At 46.4% G+C, this 13,545-nt stretch overlaps 1 protein-coding gene across 3 annotated transcripts; it reads left to right on the plus strand.

Annotated features, from left to right (window-relative positions):
* Positions 1-745: 745 nt before the first annotated feature.
* LOC120308823 (zinc finger protein 239-like) lies at positions 746-6,543 on the plus strand. Of its 3 annotated transcripts, none has more exons than XM_039345350.1 (2): positions 746-783; positions 5,352-6,543. In XM_039345350.1, exon 2 carries the CDS (start codon positions 5,385-5,387, stop codon positions 6,342-6,344), a length of 960 nt encoding a protein of 319 aa, XP_039201284.1. In that variant the 5' UTR covers positions 746-783; positions 5,352-5,384; the 3' UTR covers positions 6,345-6,543. The 3 variants fall into 3 exon arrangements, with proteins under 3 accessions (XP_039201284.1, XP_039201283.1, XP_039201285.1); XM_039345349.1 differs by lacking the exon at positions 746-783 and adding an exon at positions 2,298-2,401; XM_039345351.1 differs by lacking the exon at positions 746-783 and adding an exon at positions 2,715-2,814.
* The last annotated feature ends 7,002 nt before the right edge of the window (positions 6,544-13,545 follow it).

The following is a 13,545-nucleotide window of genomic DNA, read 5'->3' on the forward strand; positions in this document are numbered from 1 at the left end:
CCTATCCTATCCTATTCTATTCTTATCCTATCCTATCCTTATTCTATCCTATCCTATCCTATTCTTCCTTATGCTTTCCTCCCATTCCCAGCCCATGAATGAGGCAAGTCTAAATTGTTCTTGTTTATATTCTCGCCTTTATTCTGACATACAAGTAATCCTCGACTTACATTTAGTGACCATTCGAAATTCCTGCAGCTCTGAAAAATGTTACTTACCTCCGGTTTTCACACTTAACCATTGCAGCCTCCCCCATGATCATGTGATCAAAATTCAAACATTTGGCAACTGGCATGTATTTATGACGGTTTCAGTGTCCAGGGGGAGGGGTTTGTATCCCTTTTTGCAACCTTCTGACCAGCAAAATCAATGGGGAAGCCAGATTCACTTAACAACCGCGTTACTCACTTAACAACTGCAGATTCACTTTAACAACTGTGGCAAGGAAGGTCGTAAAACTGGGCAAAATTCACTTAGCCGATGTCTTGCTTGGCAACAGAAAATTCGGGCTGAGTTGTGGACTACCTTGTAATCCGATGGTAACCCCAGGATGTGTTAAATCCATTTGGGAGATCTTTAATAAACCAAAAAAGAAACAAAGGCCAAAGCAAATGTTGCTTGAACCCAGAATGTTACACAATTGTTGAAGGAAAAGTCTTCATCAGAGTTCAGTCCAAGCCGGGCATAAACAAAATGGAGACTGCTTTAGAAAAAAGTTTGCAATTTATTGAAGAGGAGAGCCAGACAAAAAGAGGGCTCTGGCAGAAAAGAGAGAAGGCACATGTAAGGAGTGGGTTTTTATACCCTCTGGGGCCTTTTGTTTGGAGTTGTTCCTGTGGCATGAACTTTGACCTGAGTCTGAGTGTGCCTTTCTGGTATTCTGATGGTGGTGGGTTAATCCTATTATGTCCCAAGGGTCATATCCTGCTTCCCTGGGGTTGTGGCTGATGACTTTTAGATTTTTGGTGCGAGGGGTTATTGATTCTAGGGATCTTTCTTCCTAGTTCCAGCTTCCTGACTCCAATCTTTCTGACAAGGTTATCATATCTGCATTTTTTGCAGACTTGGTTTCTGTTTGGGCAGAGAGACTTGGGGGTGGGGTTGGTTTCTGCTTTTAAAATACTTTAGGGCAGTGGTGGCGAACCTATGGCACGCATGCCAGAGGCGGCACTCAACCCTCTCTGTGGGCACGCGCACTATGCCCCGGAGATGGCAACCGTCCCTCTTCAACCAGCCGCCCACTAACTTTCCAAGGTCCCACTTGGCCGGATGCATCCCAGCATGGCTGGTTTCCCTCCCCCCATCCCATCCCTCCTGGCCTTGCATGGTTTCCCTCCCCCCATCCCATCCCTCCTGGCCTTGCATGCTCTCCTTTTCCTGGGCACGACCCACTGCATTGCCTTCTCAGCTGTCGGCCATCCATCCAGCTGAGAGGCAGCTTCTCTGAACTGCTGGGCTGTGGAGCCACAGAGTATGCTGGTTGAGGGGCCAGCAGGCTGTGGCTGCTAACGGACACTGTCGGCCCCCATGTGCTCGCTGGCCTCTGTGTGCAGGGGCCGACGGTGTCAGGCAGCAGCTGCCCTGGCCTCACCGTGCCCTGCAACAATGGCATTCCCACCCTACCTCACCTCACCCTACAGGATGAGCCTCCTGCCCACCGTCCCACCTGCCACAGACCCCCTGGATCTCCCCCAACCCTGCCCGGCCTCCACAGGTGTCCTTCCCCATGAGCAACATTGAGGTGGCCACACCCACCCAGTCTGCCAGGACCACAGCCACGCCCACCCATTGGGCCACGCCCACCTTGGCCCCCCCCATGATAAATAAGTGGGTTTGGGGTTGCAGTTTGGGCACTCGGTCTCTAAAAGGTTCGCCATCGCTGCTTTAGGGAAATATATTCTGCCTTTTAAATATTTCCAAAAATATTTCTTTCTCGGGGGGGGGAGCTGGGGGGGGCTGACTTCCCACACTCCAAAGCCCATATTGCAGACATAACAATGCAATGACATTAGTTGGAAAGCAGGAAAAACACCATGTGGGGGTTTTGCTGCCCGCAAACTACAGTGTCTCTTCCAGATGTTAACTGCAGCAGCCTTTTCGGGGAGGGGGGTGTTTCCTCCCCTTTTATTTCTTCTTCTGGAAATTTGCAATAAGGGTTAAATCCTGCAAGTCAGCTGCTTGGAGAAGCTGTTTAAAAAAAAAAAAGGAACGAGGGTCTACTGTGAAGTCACTTCCTGTGCCTTCTTTTCTTGGGGGGGGGGGTGTGGAGGAAAATCGGGGAATTTAAGGGGGGGGGCTGAAGATTTACTGGGAGGAGAACAGAGGCTTGCCAGAGAAGTGCACTGACATTGCTGTGCAAAACTAAAATCTGCAGTCAACCATAAGCAGCAGCCCCGTCCAGGTCTGTTTTTTTTTTCTAAAAGAGTTGGGCTTTTAGACTGCAAGGGGGAACACTTTCCAGATATGAGTTAAAGCAGATTCAGCCACGAAATGCTTTTTGTCTTGGCTCTATCTATGTCTGGGAAAGGTTGAGATGAGACAGGGCGGGTCTGACGGGAGCGAGAGAGCTGGGCTGCAAAAGAAAAAAAAAGAAAAAGTTCCAGCCTGCAGATCAGCAAAGCCATCCAGAGATTATTCTTTGACTGTCCGCTCCTGGTCAGCCTGGAGGTTTGACATCCTAAATCTGGGAGCTGAGAGACCTAGAAATAAATCTGCTCAGCTTTTCCATTTCTAAGAGGCTGTCAGTCTCCAGGAGGAGGAGATGGGTTCAGTGGCTGTAGAGCTGGAGAGGTGCTGTAGGCATTGTAGTGCCAGGTGAGTGCAGAGTTTTTCAAGATGGGTGGACTTCAACTCCCAGAATTCCCCAACTAGCATGGAGAGTAGAGGTCCGCATGCAAACAGGCTGGAGAGCTCTGGAAATTGAAGTCCGCCCATCTTAAGGTTGCCAGGGTTGGGAAATACTGGTTTTAGTGGCACCCTGCTTTGTACATCCAGCATTGCATTAGGTGTTAAATGCGTTGATTAACCACGGTTAATTAAGGTTAATTAACCGTAAATACATATAGTCCAGGCCATGGTTTTCCCAGTTGCAACGTATGGCTGTGAAAGCTGGACCATAAGAAAGGCTGAGCGCAAAAGAATTGAGGCCTTTGAACTATGGTGCTGGAGAAGACTCCTGCGAGTCCCCTGGACTGCAAGGCGTTCAAACCGGTCAGTCCTAGAGGAGATCAACCCCCACTGCTCTTTAGAAGGCCAGATCCTGAAGTTGAAACTCAAATACTTTGGCCACCTAATGAGAAGGAAGGACTCACTGGAGAAGAGCCTAATGCTGGGAAAGATTGAGGGCAATAGAAGAAGGGGACGACAGAGAATGAGATGGCTGGATGGAGTCACTTAAGCAGTAGGTGTAAACTTAAATGGACTCCAGAAGATGGTAGAGGACAGGAAGACCTGGAGGAACATTGTCCATGGGGTCGCGATGGGTGGGACACGACTTCGCAATTAACAACAACAAACCGTAAATAATTAAGGCTCTTTCTAATACTCTGCCTTCTATAGCTGGCTTATGCCATGCGGTAGGGCAGGCCATAATGGTTTACTAATTAACTTTTACATTTAAGGTTTGGATAGACATGTTTTAAAAATCATAAATAAAAACATGTTGATTAAGCTTTGGCAACTAAGCCCCTTGGTTTGTCAACCAGAGTTTGTGGCTTAAAGTACTGTGTGAATCTGGACAGTTTTGCACTCGTGTCAGAAGCACCGAAGCGTTTCTGGGTTGAAAGGATTAGCTGGTGACCTCACCATCCTTTGGGGATGTCTAGTTGGGGGCGCCTTTGATGTCCCCAGCAAGAGCTGGACGAGAGCTCAACCCCCACCCTATGGCAGTTTAATGTGAGCTTGCTAAACTCCTGCCTAGCATTCCAACCGCTTGAGCCACTGTGCCCCTATCTGGACAGTTATAGTTTATCCAGTAAGCCAGTGGTTCTCAACCTTTTTAATGCTGCGACCCCCAACCGGTCGTAAGTCGAGGACTACTCAACCGGTCGTAAGTCGAGGACTACTCAACTGGTGCAGCACCGTTTGCAGAATGGGACTTTTGGCGGGCTCAGCAGGGCAGAGACAGCCTGGACAATTCCTATTGGCTTTTGAAAGCCAATAGAATTAGACTCTATTCAAGAGAGTCTATTCTATTGGCTTTCAAAAGCCAATAGAATAAAAGGGAGTAGCACAGCTAAGGAAAAGGGGGAAAAAAATGGCGGACTGCGTTGTTTGGCAACCCCCGTGAAATGGTCGTTCGGTGGGGTCCCGACCCACAGGTTGAGAACCACTGCAGTAAAACATATTTAAGCAAACTGGTTTAGCACAAAGGTGGATAAGTTTTATTATCCAGTAAACCATAGTTAAACAAACTGGTTTAGCACAAAAGTCAGTAACTTTTATTGTCCAGTAAACCATAGTTAAGCAAACTGGTTTATCCCAAAGGTAGGTAACTTTTATTATCCAGTAAACCATAGTTAAGCAAACTGGTTTAGCACAAAGGTGGGTAGTTTTATTATCCAGTAAACCATAGTTAAACAAACTGGTTTAGCACAAAAGTCAGTAACTTTTATTATAGTTAAGCAAACTGGTTTAACACAAAAGTTAATAACTTTTATTATCCAGTAAACCATAGTTAAGTAAACTGGTTTAGTACAAAAGTTAGTAAGCTTTATTATCCAGTAAACCATAGTTAAGCAAACTGGTTTAGCACAAAGCTGGGTAATTTTTATTCCTCTGGTTGTTGTTGAATTACAACTCCCAGAATTCCTAGGAAATGTGGCTAGAATTGTGCGGGGTGCTAGGAGGGGTTATTCAGCAGTATCTGGAGCAGTGTCTCTCAACCACAGCAACTTTAAGATGTGTGGACTTCAACTGCCAGGATTCCCCAACCAGACACCGACATATCTTAAAGTTGTCAAGGTATTGAGAAATGCTGATCTGGAGGAATTCAGATGACCCTTAATCCTGCCAGTCAGCATGCTGGCTGAGGAATTCTGGGAGTTGAAGTCTGCATATCTTAAAGTTGCTAAGGTTGAGAAACACAGGCCTAGTGCAGGAGTAGCCAACCTTGGCTCTTTTATGACTCGTGGACTTCAACTCCTAGAATTCCTGAGCCAGCCTGGCTCAGCTTGGAAACCTCTCCCTTTCCACTCAGCATGGCTGGCTCAGGAATTCTGGGAGTTGAAGTCCACAAGTCATAAAAGAGCCAAGGTTGCCTATCCCTGGCCTAGTGGCTGAGAATAGTCGCCTAGCATCTACTCTTGTCTTGAATGACTAATTGGGCCTTCTCTCTTCCCATCCTGCCACAGGAGGAGTGTGGGGGAGAAAAGAAGAAAAAGTAGATGGAAGCACATGGGGTCTCTCTGGAAGTTAAAACCAAAGAGACAGAAGCGCCCCCAAGGATTCCAGATGACTCAGAAAGACAGCAGGAAAAGAAAATGGCTGCGGCCGAAAAACAGAGGAATGTATCCATCACCAGTGAAGAGGCTGGCCAGGTGATCCCAGCCGAGCTGCAAATAGCAAGGGAGAAGAGACAGAATGAATGCCACGCATGCGGGAAAAGTTTTTGTTCCACATCCCGCCTCAAAGTCCACCAGAGGATCCACACGGAGAGACGGCCCTATCAGTGCCAGGAGTGCGGCAAGGGCTTCCGGCAGAGCGGCCACCTGTCCCAGCATCGAAGGATGCACACGGGAGAGAGGCGCTACAAATGTTTGGAGTGTGGGAAAAGTTTTAGCCAGAGCACCTATTTTATCTTGCACAGGATCACCCACACGGGAGAAAAACCGTTCACTTGTCCAGAGTGCGGAAAGAGTTTCAGCCACAGCCGGAAGCTGACTATACACCGCGCCGTCCACACGGGCAAGAGGCCGTACAAGTGTTTGGAGTGTGGGCAGAGTTTCAGCCAAAGCACCCACCTGACTTCCCACCGGAGGATCCACACCGGAGAGAAGCCGTATCGGTGCACCGACTGTGGGAAGTGCTTCAACCAGAGCACTCACTTGTCCCTGCACCGGCGGATCCACACGGGAGAAAAACCCTACCGCTGTCTCGAATGCGGGAAGTGTTTCAGCCAGAGCCCGCACTTGACTTTACACCGGAGAATCCACACCAAGGAGAAGATCTATAAGTGCTCCGAGTGTGGGAAGGGCTTCCGTCGGAGCGATCACCTCATCTCCCATCAGAGGATCCACACCGGGGAGAAACCGTATCGCTGCTCCGAGTGCGGGAAGAGTTTCAGCCGAAAGTCGATCCTGCATAAACATCAGAGAATCCACAAAGATGGAGGATCGTCCGTCTGAATTTTTCTCAATGCTAAACTTGATGGGCAGAACTTTTGAGGGTTTTGAATATTGCTTGACTGCTTGTGGATCTAGTGCCTAGTTAGCCTTTAGACCAGGGGTCTCCAAACTTGGCAATTTTAAGACTTAATAACAATAATAACAAAGTTGGAAGAGACCTTGGAGGTCATCTAGTCCAACCCCCTGCTCAGGCAGGAAATTCTATACCAGTGGTTCTCAACCTTTCTAATGCTGTGACCCCATAATACAGTTCCCCATGTTGTGGTGACCCCCAAGTGGGTGTGGCCACCAATAAGAGGGAGTAGGACAGCTAGGGAAAAGGGAAAAAAATGGCGGACAGGGTGGTTTGGCAACCCCCGTGAAATGGTCATTCAACCCCAAATGGGGTCCCGACCCACAGGTTGAGAACCACTGCTCTATACCATTTCGGATAAATGGCTGTCCAGTCTCTTCTTAAAAACTTCCAGTGTTGGAGCATTCACCGCTTCTGGAGGCAGGTTATTCCACTGGTTAATTGTTCTGTCAGGAAGTTTCTCCTTAATTCTAGGTTACTTCTCTCCTTGATTAGTTTCCATCCGTTGCTTCTTGTCCTGCCTTCAGGAGCCTTGGAGAATAGCTTGACTCCCTCTTCTTTGTGGCAGCCCCTGAGATACTGGAACACTGCTATCATGTCCCCCCTCGTCCTTCTCTTCGTTAAGCTAGACATACCCAATTCCAGCAACTGTTCCTTGTATTTTTAGTCTCCAGTCCCCTAATCATCTTTGTTGCTCATCTCTGTGCTCTTTCTAGAGTCTCAGCATCTTTTTTACATCGTGGTGACCACTTGCAGTATTCCAAGTGTGGCCTTACCAAGGCATTGTAAAGTGGTATTAACACTTCACGTGATCTTGATTCTATCCCTCTGTTAACACAGCCCAGCACTGTGTTGGCTTTTTTGGGCAGCTGCAGCACACTGCTGGCTCATATCTAAGTGATTCTCCACTAGGACTCCGAGATCCCTCTCACAGTTGCTACTATTGAGCAAGGTACCTGTACATTTGGATATTTTTTCCCCTAAATGTAGAACTTTAATTTTTTCACCTTGTAGACTTTTCACTTGTAGACTTCAATTCCCAGAATTCCTCAGCCAGCTATGGGAATTCTGGGAACTGAAGTCCACAAGTCTTAAAAGTTGCCAGATTTGGAGACTCTTGCTTTTTAGAGAGTAGACTAAACTTAGGAATGTTTGGAGAATGTTACTTCATAACAAGCATGCTAGAAGTATAATGAAGTTGGATAAATTGCTGCAAAATATGGGTTAAATGTGGAAATAAGGTGAGGAACGGAAATTGTAATAAAGCAGTTTGGAAAAATACCAATGTTTCCTCCTTGGTTACCAACTGGCGGGGATCATCTCCAGCAATTTATCTGTACCAGATGCTTTTTGAATTTGTCAACTATAAGATGTGTGGACTTCAAGTCTCAGAATTCCCAGGCAGGCAAGGAAATTTTGGGAGCTGACGTCCAAACATCTTAAAAGTTGCCAAGTTATTTTATACCCATAGCACCGTGTGGACTGTCTAGGAAGCAAAGAAAGCTGGAATGAATATAGAAAAGAACTATGTATTGCGAGAAAGGAAATTTTAAAAATGGAACATAGGAAATGAAAAGCACATTTGGCAGTATATCCCATTTTAATATCCATTTAGAGGCTGACGCTGAAAATAGTGGAGCACTCTGGAACTAAACTGTTAGTCAAGGGTCAATGCCAGTGGGTCGGAAATTTTTAAGATTTTTCGGCTGAAGTTTTCATTTTAATTGCAGTTGGGCCATGCCCCAATTTTGGGTAGGGGGAGCATTTTATAGATGCACTTTTAACTTGTTTCTGATTTTGCAAGCATGCGCCGTTGTTAGAGAAGCAGTCCCTGTAGATTTTATCCGCTAGACCAGGGGTAGGCCACCTTGGCCCTTTTATGACTCGTGGACTTCAACTCCCAGAATTCCTGAGCCAGCCATGCTGAGGGGAAAGGGAGAGGTTTCCAAGCTGAGCCATGGGTGCCTCAGGAATTCTGAGAGTTGAAGTTCACCAGTCATAAAAGAGCCCAGGTGGCCTACCTTTGTACTAGACCAGTGTTTCTCAACCTTGACAATTTTAAGGCATGTGGACTTCAACTCCCAGAATTCCTGAGCCAGCCATACTGAGGGGAAAGGGAGAGGTTTCCAAGCTAAGCCATGGGTGCCTCAGGAATTCTGAGAGTTGAAGTCCACCAGTCATAAAAGAGCCCAGGTGGCCTACCTTTGTACTAGACCAGTGTTTCTCAACCTTGACAATTTTAAGGCATGTGGACTTCAACTCCCAGAATTCCTGAGCCAGCCATACTGAGGGAAAGGGAGAGGTTTCCAAGCTGAGCCATGGGTGGCTCAGGAATTCTGGGAGTTGAAGTCCACCAGTCATAAAAGAGCCCAGGTGGCCTACCTTTGTACTAGACCAGTGTTTCTCAACCTTGACAATTTTAAGGCATGTGGACTTCAACTCCCAGAATTCCTGAGCCAGCCATACTGAGGGAAAGGGAGAGGTTTCCAAGCTGAGCCATGGGTGCCTCAGGAATTCTGAGAGTTGAAGTCCACCAGTCATAAAAGAGCCCAGGTGGCCTACCTTTGTACTAGACCAGTGTTTCTCAACCTTGACAATTTTAAGGCATGTGAACTTCAACTCCCAGAATTCCTGAGCCAGCCATACTGAGGGAAAGGGAGAGGTTTCCAAGCTGAGCCATGGGTGCCTCAGGAATTCTGAGAGTTGAAGTCCACCAGTCATAAAAGAGCCCAGGTGGCCTACCTTTGTACTAGACCAGTGTTTCTCAACCTTGACAATTTTAAGGCATGTGGACTTCAACTCCCAGAATTCCACAGCCAGCCATACTGAGGGAAAGGGAGAGGTTTCCAAGCTGAGCCATGGGTGGCTCAGGAATTCTGGGAGTTGAAGTCCACCAGTCATAAAAGAGCCCAGGTGGCCTACCTTTGTACTAGACCAGTGTTTCTCAACCTTGACAATTTTAAGGCATGTGGACTTCAACTCCCAGAATTCCACAGCCAGCATTGCTGGCTGTGGAATTCTGGGAGTTGAAGTCCACATGCCTTAAAATTGTCAAGGTTGAGAAACACTGTACTAGACGTTGCCAACTATAAAAGACGGGGCTCATCTCTATTTCAAGGCCATTGAGTCAGCGCTAAAGATATTTCTGCGCTCATGTGGAGCACCGTTACCTTCCCACTGAAGTGGTACCTATTGATCTATTCACATTTGCAGGCTTTCGGATTGTTAGGTTGGCAGGAGCAGGGGCAAGGACGGCAGCTCATCCTGTCATGTGGCACTTAGGTCTTGGACCCAAGCTGCCAGCTTTCCAGCTGACAAGCCCAGCGTCTTAACTGCTGAGCCACTGCACTGGCCCTTGTTAGGGAAAACTCCAGAGAAAATTGTGGACAGCTAAAAAACCCAAATGGATCATCAAACAAATCAAGCCAGAGTTTTCATTAGACATGCAAATGAAAGCCCATTTGGCACAGTGGTAAAGGCACTAGGCTAGGAACTAGGAGACTGTGAATTATAGTCCCACCTTAGGTATGGAAGTTGGCTGGATGACTTTGGGCCAATCACCAGGAGACTGTGGGTTCTAGACCCGCCTTAGGCATGGAAGCTGGCTGGATAATTTTGGGCCAATCAGCAGGAGATTGTGAGTTCTAGTCCCGCCCCTAGCTGGATGACATTTGGCCAGTCCTCTCTCTTCAGTCCAAACCACCTCACAGATTGTTGTGGGAAAAACAGGAGGAGGGAGGAGTATTGTATATACCAGGGGTAGGCAACCTTGGCTCTTTTATGACTCGTGGACTTCAACTCCCAGAATTCCTCAGCCAGCCACACTGAGGGGAAAGGGAGAGGTTTCCAAGCTGAGCCAGGCTGACTCAGGAATTCTGGGAGTTGAAGTCCACGAGTCATAAAAGAGCCAAGGTGGCCTACCCCTGCTATATACGCTGCCTTGAGTTATTTATAAATAACAATAAAAGCAGGATATTAATAAACAAAATAAAGTGTCTTTTCCAGAGTAGCATGCACATAAATAACAAACCTTTAGGAGGATTTATATTCAATCTTTTAAAATTTCTGAGATGTGCATGTGTGAACGTGTACGCTTGAGGGCATGGGCACTGCATATTGACGGTGTTGCAAAGGTTACAAACAATACATTTAAAGATTGGATTTAGGGCTGGACTACAGACGGAAGGCGAACAAGTCTCAAATGGAACGATCCCGTGTGTCCTGAAAAAATAGGATAAAAAGAAGGAAACCTGGATGGAGAGGAAGACACCAGGGCCAAGATGGATGACAAGGCAGAAGAATGTTGACACACGTTAAGAGATCATTTTTATTATCTTTATTAATGCTCAAAAGAAACAAAGAAAAACCAAGAGCCCAAGTGAGGCGCGAAACAAAGCATATTCACATTCAAAGCAAAGCCAGAAAGCTGGGGAGGAGAGAACCCCAAAAAACAAGAGCGTTACAAACATTTTGAAAGGGGGAAGGGAGGGATTAAAAAACAGTCTATTTGGATACTGGAGCAATATTCCAGAGCAGGAGACAAGATCAAAGAGGCCTCCCCATTTCTAACAATGTACAATTCACACAAGTAGGTCTTGCTTATAGTCAGAAAGGTGGCTTTTACATAAAACCCCACGCCGTGTTTTTCAATCTTGCGGACTGGAAGGTGGGTGGACTCCCAACTACCAGAATTCCCTGTGGCTAGCTGAGGAATTCTGGGAGTTGAAGTCCACCTACCTTCCAGTTGCCAAGGTTGAGAAGCACTACCCCAGTGTTTCCCAAACTTGACAATTTTAAGGCATGTGGACTTCAACTCCCAGAATTCCACAGCCAGCGTTGCTGGCTGTGGAATTCTGGGAGTTGAAGTCCTCATGCCTTAAAATTATCAAGTTTGGGAAACACTGCACTACCCTAATAGGAGAACGCAAATGGTGATTGGTGGAGCGCCAGTCCCCCAGGATTTAAATTTTCAGTGTAAATTTCAGAATTTCTGAAAGCGCAGTAAAGTCCTTTCAGGGCAGGGGCAGGCAACCTTGGCTCTTTCATGACTCGTGGACTTCAACTCCCAGAATTCCTCAGCCAGCATGGCTCAGCTTGGAAACCTCTCCCTTTCCCCTCAGCATGGCTGGCTCAGGAATTCTGGGAGTTGAAGTTCACGAGTCATGAAAGAGCCAAGATGGCCTACACCTGCTCTAGGCTATATAAATAATACTTAGAATAGCCTTTAGACCAGGGGTAGGCAACCTTGGCTCTTTTATGACAAGTAGACTTCAACTCCCAGAATTCCTCAGCCAGCATGGCTCAGCTTGGAAACCTCTCCCTTTCCCCTCAGCATGGCTGGCTCAGGAATTCTGGGAGTTGAAGTCCACGAGTCCTAAAAGAGCCACGGTTGCCTACCCCCGTTTTAGAGTACCCAAACTAACGGGAAAAGCCCGTGAGGAAGCCATTGCTTGTACCTGTATTAGACTTTGTAAAAAAAAAAAAAAACAAGCAGAGAAAAAAAATAATTTTCTACAGCATCAGATTATAGGAGCCTATACAAGTGTCACGTATTTGACATCGAGGGACCAACAATCTTTCCAGATTCCCCAGCTCCAAAGAGTGCTCACAAGTTAATTATTAAAAGAAATGATCCCCCATCTCACAAAACATCAAGTAATCTTCCATTGGCCGTCGAAAACCTTATGTGATGTCTCGCAAAATATGGACGTCTCATGAGATGTTTAACAGCCTTGCAAAACAGCAGCTTTTTGCAAACACTTAAAAAAATAATAACTTAATCATGGTTATTTTCAGGTGTACTGACAGAAGAGGACATTTGAGGCTCAGGGTTGTAATGAGGGGGTCCTTGGTGCTCTCTCTTGCAGACCTTTCATTGCCCTAAAAGGCAACATCATCAGTGCTAGAAGAGGTAAACCCCGCTCTCTTCCAGCACAGATGATGTTACCTTTCAGGGAATGAAACATCTGCAAGAAACCAATCAAATTCAGAGAGGACCTCACATTTTCAGATGCACTTTGTGGTGGAAAGCAACCACTGATTTAGCCTCTAAAAGAGTCTCAGTGGCACAGTGGTTAGAGAGCTATAAAGTAAAACTAACTCTGCACACAGTTGAGTTCGATCCTGATCGGCTCAAGGTTGACTCAGCCTTCCATCCTTCCAAGGTCGTTAAAATGAGGACCCAGATTGTTGGGAGGCAATAGGCTGACTCTATAAACTGCTCAGAGAGGGCTGTAAAGCACTGTGAAGCGGCATATAAGTCTAAGTGCTATCGCTATCACTATATTAACCCAAAGCCTGGATACTCCTGGTTGTTTTTAACTCCAAATTCTGTTCACATTCACCCTAACTCTAAGGGTGATAGGAAACCCTAAGCCACAGTCCGTACAAACCAAGGTTGGGGATGGATAGCTTATACATGGTTTAACTTGCAAGTTAAACAATTTTGCAAGAGGCAAGTCCCGTGACAGAATCACACATCACGTTTGCACCAACACTTTGAGCAAAAAATGCAAAAGGATGGCCTGTGTGGTGAACTTCTCGGAAGGAAATAAGCATGAATTGGCTGGCTGAGGAATTCTGGGAGTTGAAGTCCACAAGTCTTAAAGCTGCCAAGTTTGGTGATTCCTGGTCTAAAGGAAGCTCTGTCCTAAGGATGTCAACGGTTTTTATTTTTTTTTCATGATTTTACTTCGCAAGGAATCCCAGCGGCCTTCGCGAGACAAAATTTGTGCAGAATTTTGCCTCGTGTGAGGAAAAATTCTGTCACAGAGACATTCCCCTCCCTTCTACAGAACCTCAGGACGCTTAAACTGGTTTATAACTGGATTCAACTGGGTGTGGCCAACGCAAAGCTGATGTCTTATAACCCTCTTTTTTTTTGCAGAATAAGTTGGCAATTATCCAAGCTTTATCTTTTACCACTTGAGAGGAAAAAATATGGATTCCCCCACTTAAGAAATAGTTTACTGTTTCTGTCTAGAACAGGGGTAGGCCACCTTGGCTCTTTGATGACTCGTGGACTTCAACTCCCAGAATTCCTGAGCCAGCCATGGCTCAGCTTGGAAACCTCCCTTTCCCCTCAGCATGGCTGGCTCAGGAATTCTGGGAGTTGAAGTCTACAAGTCA

Source organism: Crotalus tigris, unplaced genomic scaffold (assembly GCF_016545835.1).
Source record: "Crotalus tigris isolate CLP2741 ecotype Arizona unplaced genomic scaffold, ASM1654583v1 scf7180000017950.1190679, whole genome shotgun sequence".
NCBI lineage: Eukaryota > Metazoa > Chordata > Lepidosauria > Squamata > Viperidae > Crotalus > Crotalus tigris.